Raw genomic sequence first — 20,912 nt, forward strand, 5'->3', positions numbered from 1 at the left:
TTCACGTTAATTTGGGCTGAACAAATTTTATCCTTGCCACGTCACCTGTCTCTAGCTTTCCAGAAACAGGTGTGTGAGCCACTCGCTGTGTCCGGCTGTGGTTTACGGTACCTATTTCCATGCAGGAAGCAATACGTGATCTGTGTGAGGGAAGAAATTGCAAACATTTTTTCAGGAGGAAGTCATGCAATATAGGTCTTGTGGATGTATAAATAGCAAAAACAAAAGTTACAGTCAGAGTTAGTACAGTATATTTTTAGAACTGCCTTTTTCAGAGCCCATATTCAAATTTCTTACATATATGCATGATAAGCCATATTTATTTTGAGCTTGCATACAGGGCTGAGCTCAGAAGCTGCAGAGCCTTTGCTTAGGTGACTCTGCAGTGCAATCCATCTGTGAACATCACAGAAGACCTAGCAGACAGCCAGAGCAGTATCCCCTAAAAAGGCTTTCCTGTATCTCTTGTGGATAACTAAACTAGCTTTTAACCCCTCTTCCACCACTCCTTTTTGTCTCCCTCTTAGGCCTCTCGCCTTCTTCACATGAAGTCATGATAGTGGTGAGGTCTTTGGAAATTGAAGACTGCGGGTTCAAGGCCTGTGTGGGGCTCTAGTGTTGTAAGTTTAACCACAGTACTTGAATCAGATTGCTTCAGTAAAATTCTTAGGTATATAAATGTGTGTAAATGTAATTAGCTTTGGATAAAAGTCTCAGCAGTATGAATTAATATTAGTTCAGGTGGGTGGCTGCGTCAGCATGCGTAGGCTGCAAAGGAACAAGTAATAGGTTTATTCCATGCTGAAAAAAAGAAGAAAGAGAACACAAGGTTTCGGCCGTGGAGCCTTCTTCAGGAATTAATAATAACTGTCCTGCTTCACCCCGGGTTCCTTTCCTCCCTGAAACCCACAGCACATCACTGTGCTGGAAACATCTTTCAATGAGTTTGAGTTTGTGCTGCTGACTCAGAAGTCTTGATAGTGATGAATTGCTTATTTGATTATCCATCCATCCATTTTGTAACACTCCATCTATTTTAGGGACTTGGGGCAGCCAGAGCCTATTCTGGCAAGCAACGGGCGCAACAGAGGATACACTGGACAGGACACATCACAGGGCACAAAGACACAAACACGCACACACTCACACAAGGATCAATTTTCCCAGAAGCCAGTTAACCTACTAGTATGTTTTTAGAGGAAACTTGAGCACCCAGAGCCACCCTACAGAAACATGGGGAAAACATACAAACTCCACACAGATAGCACTCCACATCTCGAATTGACCCTCGGGGCCCCAGTGCTACAAGGCAGCAATGCTAACGACTGTTCCACCATGGTGCTTCTTTTATAGATTAATCTTCTTATTATCTTGTTCTTCATTAATCACACTGTTTTTATCTAACCATTCTGTATTTTCCTTCATACTGCCTTTAAATAAGCTTTGATCTATCCCTAGTTTCACTCTACCTAAGGCTCATTGTAATTTGATGACATCATTCTGTGAAGCTGTGATTGTTGGACAAGGTGCAATTAATTTATCTAAGTGCCTTTGGATAAAGTTCTAAACTCAGTAGGATAAGCTAGCAGAAGCTTTGAAGGTTTTACAAATGCTTTCTTTATCTCTTTCTTTCTTTTAGTTTCATTATGGATGTGCCTGGAAAAACAAGAGTTGTTTTTCTCACTAACGCTGAAGAGATCTGAAATGAAATTCAGCAGTCTCCACTGGACAATGCTCAGCAAACTGGATATGATTGTGCTGGAGGTCTGTGCCCCATGGATCAGAGGAGAACTAGTAACATTCAAGAGGCTTGGTTCTGTATGTCTTTCCTGTACAAAATGGCTGGATGAGATTCTGGGATCAATCAGTTACTGTACCAACTACCACACGGTCCAAATGGCCTTCTGTGGTTTGAAACTGTTCTTATGTTCTAATAAGACTTGCCTAAAACATTATTTTAACAGTCACTGCCTTGAAAGAGCTGTGTTTGTACAAACTGGTTTTCATAAGCCTCCAGTCTCTGAAATATATTATATATCAAAGTCGGAGCTTAGCCAACACTGAGAAAAGAATGCCTAGCTCAATCCCTAATCGTCTTGTACATGTCAGAAGTGCAGATCAAGAGAATGTCATTGCAGCTCTGGGACAATCAAATTTTGTCAAGGGTTCTGGAACTTTCTAGGTGGTTAAGGTGAGGGTGGAGTGATGGTTAGTCTTGATGAATCCCAATTGAACCTTTAATTCAAGGGCCACTGGATAGTCACTCCACAGATAAGTGTGGAGGAAAATGGAAATTCTGGGAATGCCCTGAAGCTCTTGGAAAAACCAAACCCCAGAATTCAGCCCCCAGCATACTGTATATGTAGTTTATATTTTCCCCTTTTGACATTTCTATTCTTGCTAGACATGAGTTCATATGTACAGTATGTGGTAGTGGGGAAACAGACTAATGCCGCACACTGTTTTGAAACCCATTGTTCACTGATTGCCCAAGGCAACAAAGATACATAGTCCAAACTCAAGTCCTCAGATTCAGTTTACTGTATAAGGGGATTGTAAGGCAAAAGCTTTACATGAAACAGCCCCATTGCCCTGTCACCATAAAATGACTCTCTATATTGCTCTCACATCCATTTTTACCATAAAAGCAAATTACATTTCTTCTGCTGGGCAAGTGGTGCTGACTTCCTTGTTAAATCTTGCAAAATGGGCATCAGAAAGTACCTGCACTGCAAGAAAAGAAAGGAAGCCGAAGAAAAGGTCATCCAGAAGAGATTACACAACCAAGACGGCTACCGCACAGTATATCAAAACAGATAATCTTTATCAGCACCAAGAATGTACTTTCAAATGCGTCAATACATATCCTTTAACAGGATTTTAAAAAAATATCATTTTTACTCTTGCAAAGAATCAACTTGTTCATGTCCAGTATTAAAAAAATAATCACTGAGCGGATACTTTTTGTGAACGAGTCCTGAACATGTATGATTCAAGGTCAAATTGTATTTTATGAGACAATATTTGATTGTTTCCTAGTACCGCATAAGTATAACGCTTTCTTAGACAGAGCTGTGTTCTGTGGAGAAGAGATGAGTTGCAAACAAACTTTATTATCAGAAGTGAAAATAACTCCTGTGCACACAACGCATTGTTTTACAAGGTACTAAAAACAATCAAATAACCACAACAAAGCTCTCTGTCTTTATCTCTAAGTTATTCTGAGGCTCAGTACTGTAAACACGCTGCAAACATCATCAAACACTCACCTGAAAGAAAGATCTCAAACAACTTTGTCATTCTGTAACAAATATGATTAAAAGTTTTGCAATTATATTAGAACTATCATTTTTTCCCCCAGAACTGTAACTTTAAAGAAACAATTTTAAATGCAATACTTAGAGGTGCGATACTTAGAATACATTTTGAGGTGGTGTTTATGTTAGTACTTCTGTTGCTCAGATTTTGGTTCCTAAGTTTGATTCTGGCTTGAAGGTCTTTCTGTGCACAGTTTGCATGTTCTCTCCACATCTTTGTTGGTTTTTGCAGAGAGCTCTGCTTTCCTCCTTGTAAAGAATGGATAGATAATCCTCGCATGTATGTTTATGACTGGTATGCTCTGCAGCAGGCAGTTCCATCTGTGGCCATGAATTAACTAATAAAATAATATTTTTCTGTTATTTTTTCTTAACAGATTGTTTGTCTGGCCAATTGATTTGTGTAATCGTTAAGTTTGAGTACTTATTATAGCTGCATTAACTAGAACATCTGACTATAGATTGTTTTTTTTTGTTTTATAGCAGTAACATGTGCTTGAATTCTGCAATATCCCACAAACAACCAAACCATCTGTGTATTTGTAGACTGGTTTGCTTTGAGAATTTTGCAGAAACCATCCCAAGGAAGCACTGAAAAATGGTCATGGCTTGCTATGCATCAGAGGGTGTGGCTACCTCATCATTATGGCTTCGATACAGTTTCTCTTTTAAGTGTTTTTACTCCACAAAATGTTGTAATGCCTTTTGTTTTTGTGGACAAGTGCCTGAAGTTGCAAAGTGTTACACAAATCTCACCTTGCATTATTCTTTCACATTGGCAAGCAAAGAGAGGCACAATTTTTTGTGTTCCTTAACTTGCCTGTTTCAAGTTTGTTATCTGATAATGGAGTCAAGAGGAAGGACTGTCTTAGAAGAAAATGCTGAAAAGAGATAACCACTAGCATTTTGCAAGATACAGCCGGATAGTTTACAGCACTTTAAACAGATTATCAAGGCCATGATCTTTTCCCCTTTAGCTATTTGTTGATATCTGAAATGTAAAATCGTGGTAATCTAATTTCAAACAACATTTGCTGCTCCAAAGCAGACGAAAGCACCTCAGATCATTCATAAGATCACTTTATTGGCCATATACTGTACAATTTCTTGTAATAGGAATTTGTCTTTTCATATACCCAAACTTGCTCTCCATGAGACACACAGACAAGGAGAGAAGCTTGGGGTCAGAGCGCAGGGTCAGCCATTTATATGACACAGCTGTCTCAATGATGGACGTTCACAACTTAATGATACTTTCATTTCGGTAGTTCAGTTTCCTAAAACCCAAGCAGGAACTTGCCTGTGGCTCAGGAATTTGCTGAACACGATACTGCCACACATCACATGAATTTCCTTGTAAGACTCCCTTGAAAATGAAACTATCCTTTTTTAAAAACTCTTCAACATGGATGACTTTGAAAATATAGATTCAACAGAGAAAAATTAGAACCTAAGGAAAACCACAAGATAGCTTCTGCATAGCTTTCCTTTGAGCCTGGACCTGAAGAAATATCTGGGCTTCACTATTCTTAAACACTTAAAAACAGCTATGGAAATGTAATTATGAGGCACTATAAATATCAAACGAGATATGACATACTTGTAGTAGATGGAAACTTAGTAGGTGCCACTGTCATTCTTTGAGGGGGGTGAATTAAATGGACATTCTTTCTAGATTTCTGTTCGTTCCAAACTCTTATGGAATCAAGCAATGATGCCAATTGGCTATGGGACTGTTCAATGCACAAATCTTGTCTTTCTCACAACAACTGGGACAAAGAAATCAAGCAAAACATTTAATTTCCATAGACACATGAGGGTCCAGCAGCAAGGAGTTCTTCTATGCTGGCAAACGGTTCAGGTGACGAATCTGTGCGAAAGCACATCACAGAGATTAAAGAATGGAGAACAGCCTCATCTTAGGCAGGTAATCAACAGGAATCATTCAGAAGCACTACAGCCCTCCTTTTATAGGTCTAGCCCCTCCCCCTCTAAAAAAGCAATTGAAATTTAAAAGGGCTGACCTATTTACAGGTCCAAGCAAGAGCAAATAGACAAACTAACGGTAACAGGCAGGATAATCTTAAACAATTTGGAGAGCACAAACAGCATTCAAGAGCAGGTCTTTTTAAAGAAAAGAAATACTAAAAAATATCAGAAAAAATACATGGGGGTGAGGTGACATTTTGGATGAAACCATAAATGGAATAGCTCTGTAAACTCTCAATTCCTCAAAAGTATCACCATTCTACAAAAAAACTACACTTCTTCATACAACAAAAAGTCAGTTCCAGAAAGGGAATAGGGTCTGATCCTACTCTCAAGCACAGAAACAGCAGGGAATGGTTGTTCAAGTTATGCTCTAGTGCATTATGCTCTCATTACACCATCTGGAGTGGTTACTCTCTAGTTATAGGAAACCGAATTGGAATTGGTCAGTGTCTCTGTTGTATTGCCCATGTCCCCAAACTGGGAATGCACCAATAATGACAATGACGTCTGAGGAAATAAAAATTTGAAGCACAGCTTGTTTTTTGAAGCATTTCTTCAGAAGGGTTCAAAAGGGCAAAGGAAAACATAAAGACAGAGATGTCCTCCATGATGAAAACAGTGCATGAGAGACAATGGCCTTTAGGGTTTGTTTTCTATATGAAAAAATATTTTCTGAGTTTTCACAATATAAACAGATATTGCTGGGATATTACCGAAATAGCTGTTCCAACATGTGGGAAGTAGAACCTATATTTTTTAGAACCCCACTGCTTGCAAGCCCTTATGACAACAAGAATAAAAGCAAACCACCCACAACTGTAGTGTATTACTGGAAGAGACTGTCACCCACTCATTCACCCTTTGAACAGTGAAAGTTCATTCATTTCCAATTAAGGGTGGCAAAGTCATATATGCTTACATTGACAGTTTCTACATTTGATACTGATGGAAAAACTAAAATAATCACATACCATTAACATAATCTTGTGAGGGATCTTTAAATAACGTTTGACATTTTAATGATAACACAGTAAGCATTGCTCATCCTACATCCAAAGATACAGAACGATAAACATTTTAACAGCAATAACTTTCTTTAGATTTGGTACCTATTCAAGTATGCAAAAATAAAAAGCAAACTAATCAAAATAAATCGAATGAAAACTGCAAAACAAATATAACACAATTTACCATGCAAGCAGGAGCTGTCTATAAAGTATGTCCACTTTTCTGTTCATCACCTTTCTTCTACATTTGTGACCAGAGCTTAAAAACATTTGCTTACTGAAACTGTAACCACCTGTGGTCAAACTCCAGCGAAGGAGGACAAGAGGGGAATCTAATTTGAACAAACTATTTTCCTCAATTAAGTCCTCATCCTTTCCAGGGCTTAACGAACAGGAAATGTCATCTTGTATGTTCCCATTACATTTGACAAAACTACTTATACAGATTTAGACATAATTATCATTATCCCAAATTTCATAAATTATATCCATGAAATCATAAATTAATTTACATCTCAACATACTGTACCTCATACTTGGATTAATGAAAAATTTAATTTTGAGGGTGTGTCAAAATGCAATGCATCACAGGGAGAGGGGAGCAAGAAGGTGACTTAAAGACAGATCTGTGGATTTTGTTTTTTGCTGCCAGTAACTTAAAAGAGAGGGACAAAAGAGGAGACGGGCTTTTGTTTCGTTTTGCTTTTCCCTGCACAGTAAATGATGACCACTAGTTCTTCCGTGTCCGTTTTAGAGAGTCCCATCTATAAAAAGATCCCACCTCCTGCCCTTGGGTGTGTCACACTATATCAGACACTGTTGATGAAAGATCTCTGTCGATATTCACAAGAAAGAAGCAAACAGTCAACAGTGTAAAATATGTATACCTGTACATACCCATAACCCACCCTAGTGCAGAAGTCCAATATTAACCCTGACTTTAGGACACGGCTAGTGAGAAAAGGTAGATTTTTAATATGAACTTATGAGCAATGAAAAAACAGATGTACTTCAATTTAGCAGCAGTGGATAGTGTGATTACTGCTGGGAAAACAGATTTCTGTGAATGAAATGAATATTTTGTAGTATCATGTAACTACCAAAACTCTGTTAAAATAATTCTTGTTCAAAGCAGCTTTCCTGTAGAGGTCTTAAAAGCAATGCATCCTGAGAATTCCCTGGGAGCTGTGTCAAAAGCACTCGCAAACAATATAAATTAATTCACTGCAACTTTCTTAGCAGTTCTTGTGTGCAGCTACTATAAAGTATTCTAACAAAGAAAATTTATTACAATTGAGTAAACCTTGCTTAAGAAAAAAAAACTGTAGTAAATGAACTAGCATTTACCAGGGTGACAACATAGTGGAAAAATCAAGAATAACAAAGTCAAAGAAAAAATGAATGTTCATAAACCAAAATACAAAATGCAAAGGGACATAAAGTCCCTGCAAAAGTTACACAGAAAACTGTTTTGGAATTAACTAGGTTAGTCTCATATGGTAAAAGCAAACTAGATTAAGATGATAATGTCCATTATTTTTTCAAATTCAACATGATTTGTGTCAGCATGTACTTCTAAGCAGCGGAATCTAGAAGACAGGAGTCCATGCTTGGTGATTTTTGCTTTGTAGCCTCAGTAGATTACTGGTGTCTATGGTGTGACAGTGAGATAAGCGAAGTGTTGTTTCCCTTCTTGTCTCATAGAGAATACGCAGGCAACCATGTGCCAACAACAAGCTTCCGTCTTGTCATCAGTAAATATGGACCCTGCAGCAGGAGGTATTGTTCAAGTGCAAAACATGGGGCACACATCTTGGATTTCAGATGCGTTTCCATTTCATCCAAGAGGACCTTTGTCAGATGAGTAGGTTCCTCTTTACATGCATTAACAAAAACATTTGTTAAGTGTTGTGAAGAGTCAGACGGTCTCAACAAAACTGTGGACTTCCATCTGGTCTGCAGATCTGCTCTTCCAGAAGCTGTATGGTTCCGTTCCCTCTCCCAAAGTGGAATGGAGCTGTGCTGAGAGCCAGAGTAATGTATACTGAGAGCCATAGGTTTTAACTGTCACATTTCCTCTCTTTCATGACCTCATCTTTCTACAGCACAGAGGAATTTTGACCCAAAGGAGCTCACAAAAAATCTGTTACCCAGGAAAGGAAGAGTAGCTCAGTGTGGAGATTTCTTTTGTCAAAGACATTCAGGCTTGAAAAACCTAATGCAACAAAAGACATAAAAATGTAGCTAAAGGAGAAGTAAAACATATCGCATCCCTCTGTTCCCTTCCGAGTGGGAGAGGTGAAAGAGACGGTACCGCTGGAGAACTCAAAGACTGCGCTGGCACAAGCTGTCCACATCGCTCTCGCTGGGGGAATCCTGGAGATGGCAGTCGTGGTCACTGCCTTTGGACAGTTCCATCTCTGGAGGGTTTTCTGCATCAGGTTCCATGATCTTGCTGGGTTGCTTCACCACTCTGGTGGGGACCAGGCCATTGTGGGTGTCGGAGAGGGTGCAGTAGTCATCGCTGTAACACAGGCTCTCGGGCTCAGTAGACACCTCGAAGGAGAGGGTGGTGTGTGGCCAGCTACTGTCCAGACTCTGTGTGGGATCCTCACAGCCAGAATCACACTCCATCATTCCAGAGGAATCCAGTGACAGAGAACTGAACATTTCATCAAAGCTGGCTTTCAGGAACAAGGGCGAACCTGAGCCAGTATTATCTGATAATACTTCAGCTTGGTTGTGCATGCTGTCATCATTCCACATGACCAGAGTGTTCTTATCTTTGCAGTGTGGGTTGACGTAGGTGACCTGACAAATGGTCTCTGAAGGTTCAGCCAAGAAGCAGCTTTCTTCTTTCTTTATGGGCTTGGCATCAATAAGCATGTCAATTTTCAAGACCTCCTCCATCTTGATCAGGTCACCCTGGAGGCCTTGAGACAGGAGCCATTTCTGACCAGGTGCAAAATCAGGAAAGATGGTATAATTAGATATTGGTATCTTTAGAGGGTAAAACTACAATGATACATTACAAAAATCCTTAAACTACATAATCCCTGCATTATAACTAATAAAACCCCATTTTTGTTTCTTATTAAATCATTCATACAATTATTACACCAAGCCTGGCAACATGGAGCCTATTGTACAAGCACAAGGTGCAAGAAAGACAGTACAAGATTTCCCTTGCCCTGGACAATACTTCAGAACATTATAGGGCCTCAGAGAAAGGGATTTTTTTGAAAACACAATCAAACCTTACCAGCATATCTATGTGCAATGGGATCAAACCTGCATGAACATGGAGAGGAACGTGCAGACTTCACACAGAAGTGTGAAGATTCCTGAGTCCAGAATCAAACCCAGTACCCAAGAAGTGTGAGGAAGTAGCTCTATCAGCCACACAACAAAAGCACCCTCACAATGTACTTATTAAATATTAAATTCACAAAAAAAGATCTCTTTAATTAACATTCCACAGAAAATGCATTCCTACCTGAAAATCTCCCTTATAGTGGCTGTACAGGGGTTGAAAGAAAGGGGCTGGAGTTGGAACACTGGTGCATGATTTTATCCATATCCTGAAATACAGCAGAGAAGAGATCAGTGGGAGGCCTTCCACACAAGAGCTGCAGCTCCTCAGAAAACACAGTCAATTCCAACGGCATTACAAATGTCAATTCTAAGTCCAAAACTCATACTTTCCCTACATGGACGCTGCATGATAAATCTGATTATGGGGTCAGAAAGGGACTTAGAAGTGCTGATTCTGTTCCTGTGTTGCCTATCAGCAAATACTTACAGGGGGACCACAACGCTTTTTTGTATTATGGGGTTAGAATTGATTGAGTGCATTTCAAACCACAATAAAAGTGAAATCTACACCGTAACTTGTAAAACATCCAATTTACATCACAAAAGAGATACAATTTCCAGGTGTGCGCAGCACCATGTTCTGCGATTCAGAACGAGGCAACAAAACGTCTGGTGACGTGTGAGGCCCTATTTTATTGCAAACAAGCAGGCTTGTGAATACATCACGTTGGAACATTTCAGTGAAATATATGCTGCACAACCTGTACTTATTCACTCACACATCACATTACATTAGTCATTACAGGAAGGGCACCTTCATGTCACAATTCCTGGGAACTCTCCCTCTCACTCGTGGCAAGACCAGGAGTTTGCAACAATAAGGCTACTTACAGTACTTTCATAAAGTTAATGAATTTGGGTTTAATTCAAAATCTGAGAAATTGGAACTACAGGTCCCCTTTTAAGAAGAGATGACTAGACGTATTACTGTAAAATTAGAAAACAGACATCACGGTAAAACAAGTACAATGTGGTATTTCTGTTAAAAGATTAGAATTTAATGTGATTTTTAGAATGTGACATAAATCACGTTACCTTGCAGGAAGAGTGCAGTACAAACATGATGCAATGACAGCTACTGCTGCTAAGGATAAGGCTATCTGCCAAATAACTGCTAGGTTTCCCTCTAAAAAACAAGATGTTATAAATCATATATAAAGCATGAAGATGTACAAAATTACTGACCTATCTGGCATAATTTGCATCTGTAAAAATTCACTGACACATTGACACTTATCCCCAGCGTAGAAGGCAGAATTCTAACAGTCCTTCCTAACTAACCTCTCCATTCCTACAACTGGTAATGGCATATTGCTCTAAAATCTGACCCCCAAAACAAAACTCACATTCAGCCCTTAAGGTTAAAGCCAGCTCAACATCTACTAGGGAATGACATTATGCACAGTTCAGTGAGAGAAAATATTGCTCATGGGATAGATGGGTTTCTGGGGATTATTTTCAGGAAGACTGAAATTCTGTATCCCCAGAGACAGAACATTCAGAGAGTCTTGATATGGATAACTTCAAATATGCCATCTCCTGGCTTGACACAGTGTTAAGGAACAAGTAATAGGTCTTTTGCATGCTGAAAAAAAGAAGAGAGAAAACACAATGTTTCGGCCGTGGAGCCTTCTTCAGGTGTGAGAAAGACAAGGCAGTAGGCAAAGGTAAAGTAGCTGGAGAACAAAAGTTGGGAAGAATAAAAGTTGGGAGAACAAAAGTTGGGAAGGAGGAGGAGTGAGAGGCGGGAGCAGGGGACAGAAAGAGAGGCCAATCAAGAGGTGTGAAGTCAGAATGGGTGCAGAGAGGTGTGAAATGAAACTTCCAATGAATGGAGAAAATTGAAAAGAACAGTAGTCTGTCGTTAAGAGAAGGGAGAATGTGTGATCCTAGCTGCAGGATAATTTTGGTTTCGGTGGTCTTTCTGATGTATGAGTTCGGAAAACTGTCTTTGAGAACACAGACGGAGAGATTAGAGTGGTCGTGGCCCTCAGAGGTGAAATGAGAAGCAATGGTCTTGGAGAGACCTTTAATCTTCACAGCCCTGACAAGTTCTCTGAAGCGGTCTCCGAGTCTCCTTCCTGTTTCTCCAATGTAGATGGCTGGGCATTTACTGCAAGAGATACAGTAAATAAGGTTGCTGGAGGTGCAAGATGCTGTCTGGGTGATCCGGAATTGTCCTGAGGGGCCTTGAACGAGTGTGGTGGTGGATGTGTACTTGCAGGTGATACAGCGAGCTCTGTTGCAAGGGAAAGTGCCTGGTGTGGATGGTTGTTGAGGGCGGTCAAGGGATCTGTGAACAAAGAAGTTACACAGAATAGGTGGTCGGCGATATGAGATGATAGTGCGATCAGAAAAGAGGGCCCCAATGGAGGGATCATCCTGTAGGATGGAAAAGTTGTGGTTAATGGTCCTGGGGATAGGAAGTGTGTTAGGGTGGTAAGGAAGCACCAAAGGAATGCGGTTGTTACAGCGGGAGTTCCTGATCGGGTTGATGGTCCGGGGGGTGTTTTTGGCTCGGGCAAGGGCCCTGACAATCACACTGCTGGGGTATCCTCTGTTGATGAAAAAGGAGTACATTTCGAGGGCTTGGTTCTCGAAGTCGATGTCGTCGTTGCATAATCGTCGTAGCCTAAGTGACTGTGAAAAAGGAAGAGAGTTTTTAGTGTGGTTGGGGTGAAATTAGCTGTTCAGGAGGTAGCTGTGTGAATCCGTGGGTTTGTAATAAACTGAAGTGGACAGTCGGTTAACATATCTTCCACTACTCTTCCGTTTCTAGACATCAACTTCTCCATCAACTACTCCCGACTGTCCACTTCAGTTTACACAACCGCCCTCAACAACCATCCACACCAGGCACTTTCCCTTGCAACAGAGCTCGCTGTATCACCTGCAAGTACACATCCACCACCACACTCATTCAATGCCCCTCAGGACAATTCTGGATCACCCAGACAGCATCTTGCACCTCCAGCAACCTTATTTACTGTATCTCTTGCAGTAAATGCCCAGCCATCAACATTGGGGAAACAGGAAGGAGACTCGGAGACCGCTTCAGAGAACTTGTCAGGGCTGTGAAGATTAAAGGTCTCTCCAAGACCATTGCTTCTCATTTCATCTCTGACGGCCACGACCACTCTAATCTCTCCGTCTGTGTTCTCAAAGACGGTTTTCCAAACTCATACATCAGAAAGACCACCGAAACCAAAATTATTCTGCAGCTAGGATCACACATTCTCCCTTCTCTTAACGACAGACTACTGTTCTTTTCAATTTTCTCCATTCATTGGAAGTTTCATTTCACACCTCTCTGCACCCATTCTGACTTCACACCTCTTGATTGGCCTCTCTTTCTGTCCCCTGCTCCCTCCTCTCGCTCCTCCTCCCTCCCAACCTTTGTTCTCCCGCTACTTTACCTTGGCCTACTGCCCGTCCCTCTCACACCTGAAGAAGGCTCCACGGCCGAAACGTTGTGTTCTCTTTCTTCTTTTTTTCAGCATGGAATAAACCTATTACTTGTTCCTTTGCATATCTTATATCAAACTAGCATGTTCTACATCTTAACACATCCCTTATTTATCAAGTATCAAACTAACAATAGAACAATTTGCAAAAATATTTTTAATATTTTAGGTGTGTTTAGAGTGTTTAACTTGTTTGCAGTTAAAATCTTAGCATTTCTATCAAGCAATTTCAAGAAAATAATCACCATTTATAATTATTTTTTCACAAGTTTAGCAACTTTGTAAGAATGTTTTACCTAATAAGAGAAAAATCTTTAATTACCTTACTAGAAAGATTGTCTGAAAAACTAACTAAGCCACTGTATTACTTGTATTTAGTATTTAAAGAGGACAAATATAGATTTTAGACATTGTTCTAACATATCTTAGGAGATACTAAACTAAATGGAAAACAACCCACTTTTCAACCCTCATTTAAGGTGCTTAGTTACAGTATTTGTAAAAATGAATAAAAATGTACTTTGCAAAAATCATAAGCATTCATTTCACCTGATTGGTGAACTATTTTACTGAAAGCAAAAGTTTACATTTAGTGAAAAGTAACATCTTACATCTGTGAAAAAACACCACACATCTTCTAAAAGTCAACTCTAGTATACCCAGGTACAAAGTCAGAGGAGTATTGTGAAGCACAGCAGGGAAAGGCTCAGCATGATCCAAACCACGAAAAGTGAAGTAATCACGTGGGAATAGTCTAGGAAAACTGGAAAATACTGTGCCAGTGCACAATGGTAAACTTTCATAATGATCAGTCCCTTGAGAAAACACATTAAAATTGAAAATTTTAATAACCTACTTCTGTCGCTGGGATTATCATCCAGACTTGAGTTTGTCCTCCATTCCACCTCTGAACTCCACTTGCTCCAGTGTCCCTTATAGTAAGAATTTTCAGGACCGGCGCGCAGTTTCGCAACGTACACTGTATCGGGTTCGAGCACTTCTTCATTAAGGTAAATGAAACTGGCTGCATCAGTGTGGAGAACCGTGCGCGTCTAAACAGAAAACAAAGGCATTGATTTTAATCACCTTGGTGTTGCAAAATCCTGAAACTAGCAAAAAAAATTCTGCATAGTCCCAAAATAAAGGAATATCTTATGCTATGATTCATAGGTTCAAAAAAAGTCTTCATTTCTTATTCCCAATAGTTTAAGATACTGATTAACATATTTCACTTTAAGGTGTATAAATATAAGGAAGTAGATAAATATATAAGTATAAGGTATTATTACACAGGAACGTACCATAGATGGGTTTTCTTTCTTGTAAAACCACAATTCGTGGTGAAGAACGTTATAATCAGTGTACACCTTATATTTGCTCCCAGCCCAGGTGAAAAGGTATTGCTGTGAGGCTGAGGTAACAGTCAGATCTTGTGGTGGAAAAGGCTGAACTAGGAGCAGAAAATGAACAAAACATCAGTGACTTTATATTGTATTGGAGCAGGAATGAAGAAAATAAAGCAGTAAGTCTGGAATGAGTTGAAGAAAAAAGCCTTTTGCTCCAGAGCAAAATTTCTGCCAAGTCCAAATCCACAATAAGTAACTTTGTGTGCTTTGATGTGTTTTATTTGACAAATATTGAATTGTAGCAAAAAGCTACTACAAAATAGCAAAGTAGAACAACATTGATTACAATCAATTGATGACTTACTGTTTAGTTCTGGCTCATAACAGTCTTCGTACACCGTAGATTGTAACTGTCCAGCAAGGTTGTGACGGAGTGTTACACCATAACAGTCTACGTCACTAAATGTTTCATCAACATCCAGGGTACACTTGTAACTGTCCATAACCTTCTTGAATGCACATGTAAACATAGATCTGTGGCACAAAAAACAGATGACAAACATTTTAAACTTTAAATTACAAGATTCAATTTTTTTTAGATAGAAAACAGCTTGAATTGGTTTTATGTTTCAGTTATCTTTCTTACCCCCAAATCTGCCAACATTACCCATTATCAATAGCCTTGTCTCACTGTTTAAACTCGTTTCCCTTTGAAATGAATTAGCATTGATTGGAGAAGCGACAGGGCTTCCACTGGACACAGTGCATTTACAAGTCTCCATTGTGCCTCAGGGACCATGATGGCTCAACAAGCTGCAGACCCCCTGACCAAATGAAGCCCCCCCAGACCCAGCAGACAGTTGTGCACCACCCCTTGGACAGTCATAGCCACAGCAGGCTAAAGCTCTTGCTTGAACCAGAACCTGTTCTCCCATTGAGTACTGAGATTCTATTCTTATTCCAATGTTGCACGTGTTGTTAAGAATAAAATAAAACCCATAAGAGGAGAGAGGTAAAAAATCTATATACTTCTAGAGCAGGAGGCTTCGAAATCTTTCTAAGGGGATAGTCATACTCTTTTTTAATGGGGCGCTGCCTCCTCTGGATTTCCTTCCTGCCAGAGGAAATATTTGTGCCTCTTATCTGAGCCTGAAAAGGCAGCTGCAGCTTCAATTGAGTGTGATCCTCAAACTACAAACTGTAAAAAAGCTTTAATATTTGCAGTTGAGTTGCTCATTAGGTGATGAGAGGGAAAGCCTTCTTATACAGTTTAAAAACAATCTATTCTTATCGCTTAAAGTGTGTCTTTGATCAGCTGTATGGATATTTAAAACAGAAGCAAGAGAAAGTCTTATTTTTCTTACCCTTCAAGTTTTGAGAAGAACTCCACAGAATAGGTGGCATTCTCAGTGCTGGAGTGACTGGCATTGACTTCCAGTGTGCATGTCACTGTAACTCTGTAGTCATTCACACAGATGAGATTAACATCGTTACCTGGAACAAAATGGGAAAACTAGTGAATACACTGTGGCTTCATGCTCACCAGTTTTTGTGCTGAGCTGACTGATGCCCATTGTCAGACACCACATCATCTGCAGTTTTCACCAAATTGACTTCACCATTCAATGCACAAATCCACTTTGGTTAGTGGATAAAACGTGGTCCGTCGTACAAAGGCAGGATGCTTGCACCTGCAGGCTTTGAGAATTCTCAGTGCCGCACAATGGGGAAGGGATCGAGAAAAGCATGATGCCTCCATGAGGGTATTTTGATTCTCACATGATGAGTCAAATCACTCGAAACAGGAAAAATAAATAACGAAGAGATCAAACAAAACTTCAGCAGACGTGTCAACATGTGTGGTCAAAGTGGGGTCTGGGAATGATGTGGCATGCGAGACTCAAGAGATGACACACTCATCTTCAAAAGCAGGGAATTACCATTCGATCCAGAGGATCCAGTCAGGAGGGTGCTGCTGTATATCGCCCAGAGGAGGAAAGGCATGCTCCTTGCCCACAGCATACTGAAGGATCGCCTACGAGAACATGGGATGGCGTGTTTAAAACTGCTCTTTAAAGGACAGTTTTCTTTAAATTTTAACAATGTGCTCATATGTTGCCACATTTGTGCCCTGCATGGCAGTTGGCTACTTTACTGTAAAATGAGCCTGAGCTCACTGTTCTTACAGTTTACAGTGGAAATCTTTTGTAAGAGTACACCAGGAACCACAAGAGCTAAAAGGTTTTACCATAGTCTTTACTGTGCTTTTCTGTTCTGCACCATGGTAGATGTGTCCACTGAATTTTTAATATGGTATACTATAAATGAAGCACCAAAGCTGTATTTGCCTAAACACCAAAAACATATATTTGTTTTGATAAGGGAGCTGTCCTTCTCAAGTGCTGAAGAGATGCTGAAGCATGCTATCAGGGTATCTAAATTCAAAATCTTCTTTCTTTATTTCAGCTTCCGGTATCTGCATGATGCGTGGCTATTGTCTGCTTTTGTTTCAAACTGCTCGACTGAAGGAGAGACGAAGAGCGATAATTATAGGTCCCTCGTTAACACATAACAGCGACCAAGATCTTTATATCTTCCATAGCCCTGTAAACAAATATTCAATAACCTAGTGAAAACTTTTCGTTTCATGCACATAAACACCAGGACTTTGTTTGTGTGCATTGCTATGCACCAGACATCTTCCTTTTCTTTGTTAGTACAATGGTGGTGAGTAACAGTTGTGGCTGGCTAATCCAAAGGCATAGTGTAATGGGGATGCTGTTTCACGCATAGGCAGGTGTTGTGTTCAAGTCCCTAATGGAGACAGAAGTACTGTACCCCAGCTCCTCCAGTCTGCCCAGCTGTAAAAAAGGGAACCAGCATTGCTGGGGGGAATTCCCCACTACGGATTAGAATCCCATCCCAGGGATGTCAGCTGCTCTCTAGTCTGCTTAACGTTACGGAAACCAGGATGAGCTCTGGTACGGACTTTCCCTTTTACTCAAAACATTAAGCTTAAACCATGTCTGGCAATTTAACCCTCCTCCAATTTTAGCCTCTGAGCAACACAATGTGAAATGTTAGTAACCCCAACTAACTCTACAGTTCAATAATTGCAAACAATAATCAAGGACAGGAACCAATGGAAATATCTTTCCAAAGAGTTCACTGGGAAGATTATCCAGAAAGACAGAGGCAGGCACAATCCTGAAGACGTTTCACTCCTTGTTTCCTACTTACAGCCCACTGATGCAATTTTCAGTCCATTCTTTTCAAGCATTTCTAAACGTTTTTACCATTAAAATAAAATAATTTGTGAGCATTCCTGAAACACATTTAATAGTGAAACCTGAAGGGGAATCTGGAAATGAGCCCTTCATCCACCCACACTACGCAAAGCTCTCCGTTATCAGGGTCTTCATCAGTGATGGCTCAGATAGAGATTTGACTTCCTTGCCCAGAAATGAGCAAGCTGGTGATGAGAAGAGGCAGCTTCGTGTTGAGAAAAACACCATGACAGCACAAAGAAAATGAAGAAGCAGCTTTCGGCCCTTGTAACCCTAGAGTTTGTGCCGATCTTGTGTAGCACTGGGTTCGACATTGACAACTGCACTTTAGCCCTCTTCCTTCCAATTGCCTGACAGTGACTTTATTTCTGAAGCCACTCTAGGTCTGCACAGTGGTCATCAGTGGAAGTCAAGCTACTGCATTTTAATGAACATTGATCCATGGAAAGGCTTCTCTTACTTTGTTTTTTTTTTGGCACTTATGATTTCCTTCTCAAAATGTCAGCTCTATCATCTTTACTGCTGTTATCTCTCAGACTCCATCCTGTTTTTTAGCTCACTGTGACCTTTCTCGGATGTTCTTGGCCCTAGTTATTGTATTTAGAATAATGTGATGTCTTTTCTGTGTTGTCTGCATCACTGGCCTGAAGGCGGTTCAGCAAAGTTTTCGGCATTAAAGGATACTTTATCATCTAATGTCAAAGGGGGAACTGTCATGCTCTGTAAGAATACACACAGAGGTACATCTAGCTGTTTTTATGATTCGATTTGCTTTGAATTATAGGAGCAAAGATCTCAGAAAAAGGCAGACGTGTAACATCACGTTCAGACTCAGCCTTTTTAAAACCTCCAGTTTAGGGACTTTGAAGACAAACCGCGTTTAATCATCGTTGAACAAATCGTTCCTGAGTGGGTCTGTCCATAACAAGTTAGCCTGTAGGTAGAGAATCCCACTGTTCTACTGTATACTGTACAGTATGTGGCCAAATATTAGGGTGTGTTGGACTCGAGTGCAGTACATACTACACAGGATATTTCAGCTTAAAATGCTTACAAACCACAAAAATCCCAAATTTGTATAACAGACCAACAATTATATTTTAAGAAGAAACATATCGAAGCACAGTTAAATGTACTGTATCTAAACGACATTTGTGCAAAAATGTAAAAAGGTTTTATTAATTTTCTGTATTATTATTATAAAATACCTCATACCGATAAACTTCTGTTTTCTGTTTTTACATGATGATTGACTCGACTGTAATACGGTCTGTATTCTCCCACACAGTCGAGGAGTGATTAATCCTGCCCATCTCTCTAAGGTTTGTTTTACCCTTTCATCTTTGTTATTTGTTCCCGGTCTCAATATGAGGAAGTTCCCCTACGTAAAGTAAGAAAGTCTTAAAAGAGGGGAGGGGGAGGCAAACAATTTTTTTCAATGACCGTGAAATCGGGAAAACATCAAAAACTGAAATGTCTCGTTACTCAAGTGATAGAACGGGTAAATCAGAAATAGGACTTGCGAGGGTATTCAAAACACTAAATACTTATAATTAACTACTGCAATTTACTATTTTGTTTCCTATTGGTGTTAATTCTTGGTAACAATTAATACATCTATTCTTTTCTTATTATTCTATACACATATTTCAGAAAACATCAACTCAAGCTGCAAGAATTATAATTCGATCTCAGGTGAATTTACCGGTTCAGTAAACCTTCACAAAAATCTAGAAAACCAACATTATAGACCTCAAGAATTCCGCTGTGTCGTGGGAAAGACAGAAGAGTATTAAACACATTCTAAATTAACCTCCGTTACATTAAAATAAATCTTACAGTACAAGTACGTTTAAGCGTAGTGTCGGACTTTATTTTTCACTATTCACTATTCAGAACTCACTATTATTACCTCGCAGCGTCTCTACCCCTGTCGCTTCTGCGTGTCCGCGGCGGCGCTCTGTGAATGGGATGGTGTAGCAGCTGTCTCTTTGCGGCGAAGTGTGCAGCTCGCCTATTAAAGCGCAGGGGAAGGAAAGTGGGTGTTTCTGTCTCAAGCTTGATTAACTTGCCAAGCCCCCGCGACAACAGCAGGGTTCTACCGATTGCACCTCCTTGCCGAAATTATTGAGTTTCAGGACCTCTGTAGACGGCTATTGTACGTTCTTTGCGGTGATAGAATGGAATTCTAACATGTTGTAATACAAGAAGGTAACGATATTTCGTGATTAGTAAGTTAATAATACTTAATAACTATTTTAAGTTGAAATAATATTTCGCCTTGCATATCTGGTCTATTATGCAGTATATTGAAAGTGCATGGAAAGCAATGTTTAATGTAAAGACATTCTGGAATACACAGCACTATATATCGTAAATCATTGATCCTGGATAATTCATCTGAAAATGTTCTAAGCATTTATTTAACCATTAATAAGAATTCTTTACACTTATATAGTGTTTTCCTGGACACTCCTTTCAAAGCCTCACCTGGATGATGCGACAGCAGCCATAGTGCGCCAGTACACTCACCACACACCAGCTCTCAGTGGGGAAGAGAGCAGAGTGATTAAGCCAGTACAGAGATGGGGATATTAGGAGGCCATGATTGGTAAGGGCCAATGGGAAGTTTGGCCAGGACACCAGTGTAACACCCCTACTCTTTCCAAGAAACGCCCTTGGATTTTTAACGATCACAGAGAGTCAGGACATTAGTTTTACGTCTCATCCGAAGGACAGCGCCTTTTTACAGTATAGTGTCCTAGTCACTATTTTGGGGCATTAGGACCCACACAGACCGCAGGATGAGTGCCCCTTCTGGCCCCACTAACACCTCTTCCAACAGCAACCTTGGTTTTTCTCAGGAAGTCTCCCATCCAGGTACTGGCCAGGCTCAAACTGGGTTCGCCAGCTGTGAGTTGCAGAGTGATATACAGTAGCTGCTGGCGTTGCAATTAAGGTGGTAATTAAGAGTGGTTTCAGAACAATGAAGGAATGCTACAGAATTACCAACTGTATCTTAATGTTAGTATGTTTATTAAACATAATGTTAGAACAGCTACAATGTGCTGGGCACTTTGACAAGATTTTGCATGAGACCTCATCTAACAAATATATTTAAACT

At 40.0% G+C, this 20,912-nt stretch overlaps 1 protein-coding gene across 1 annotated transcript; it reads right to left on the reverse strand.

Annotated features, from left to right (window-relative positions):
• Window positions 1-4,381: 4,381 nt before the first annotated feature.
• On the reverse strand, window positions 4,382-19,784 carry LOC107078987 (interleukin-21 receptor-like). Its single transcript, XM_069180831.1, has 9 exons — window positions 19,701-19,784; window positions 16,442-16,536; window positions 15,866-15,995; window positions 14,866-15,035; window positions 14,457-14,605; window positions 14,012-14,207; window positions 10,727-10,817; window positions 9,813-9,897; window positions 4,382-9,268 (listed from the first exon to the last, which is right to left on the reverse strand). Exons 2-9 carry the CDS (start codon window positions 16,521-16,523, stop codon window positions 8,642-8,644), a joined length of 1,530 nt encoding a protein of 509 aa, XP_069036932.1. The 5' UTR covers window positions 16,524-16,536; window positions 19,701-19,784; the 3' UTR covers window positions 4,382-8,641.
• Window positions 19,785-20,912: the final 1,128 nt, after the last annotated feature.

This window comes from Lepisosteus oculatus, chromosome 19 (assembly GCF_040954835.1).
Source record: "Lepisosteus oculatus isolate fLepOcu1 chromosome 19, fLepOcu1.hap2, whole genome shotgun sequence".
NCBI lineage: Eukaryota > Metazoa > Chordata > Actinopteri > Semionotiformes > Lepisosteidae > Lepisosteus > Lepisosteus oculatus.

Bases quoted from the DNA above. Each gene is read 5' to 3' on its own strand.
- LOC107078987 (XM_069180831.1), bottom strand. From the start codon at position 16,523: ATGCTGTGGGCAAGGAGCATGCCTTTCCTCCTCTGGGCGATATACAGC. The intron at 15,996-16,441 runs GTAATTCCCTGC...ATTTTGTTCCAG, and splicing joins TGGATCCTCTGGATCGAATG to GTAACGATGTTAATCTCATC. The intron at 15,036-15,865 runs GTAAGAAAAATA...TTTGTGCCACAG, and splicing joins TTCTTCTCAAAACTTGAAGG to ATCTATGTTTACATGTGCAT.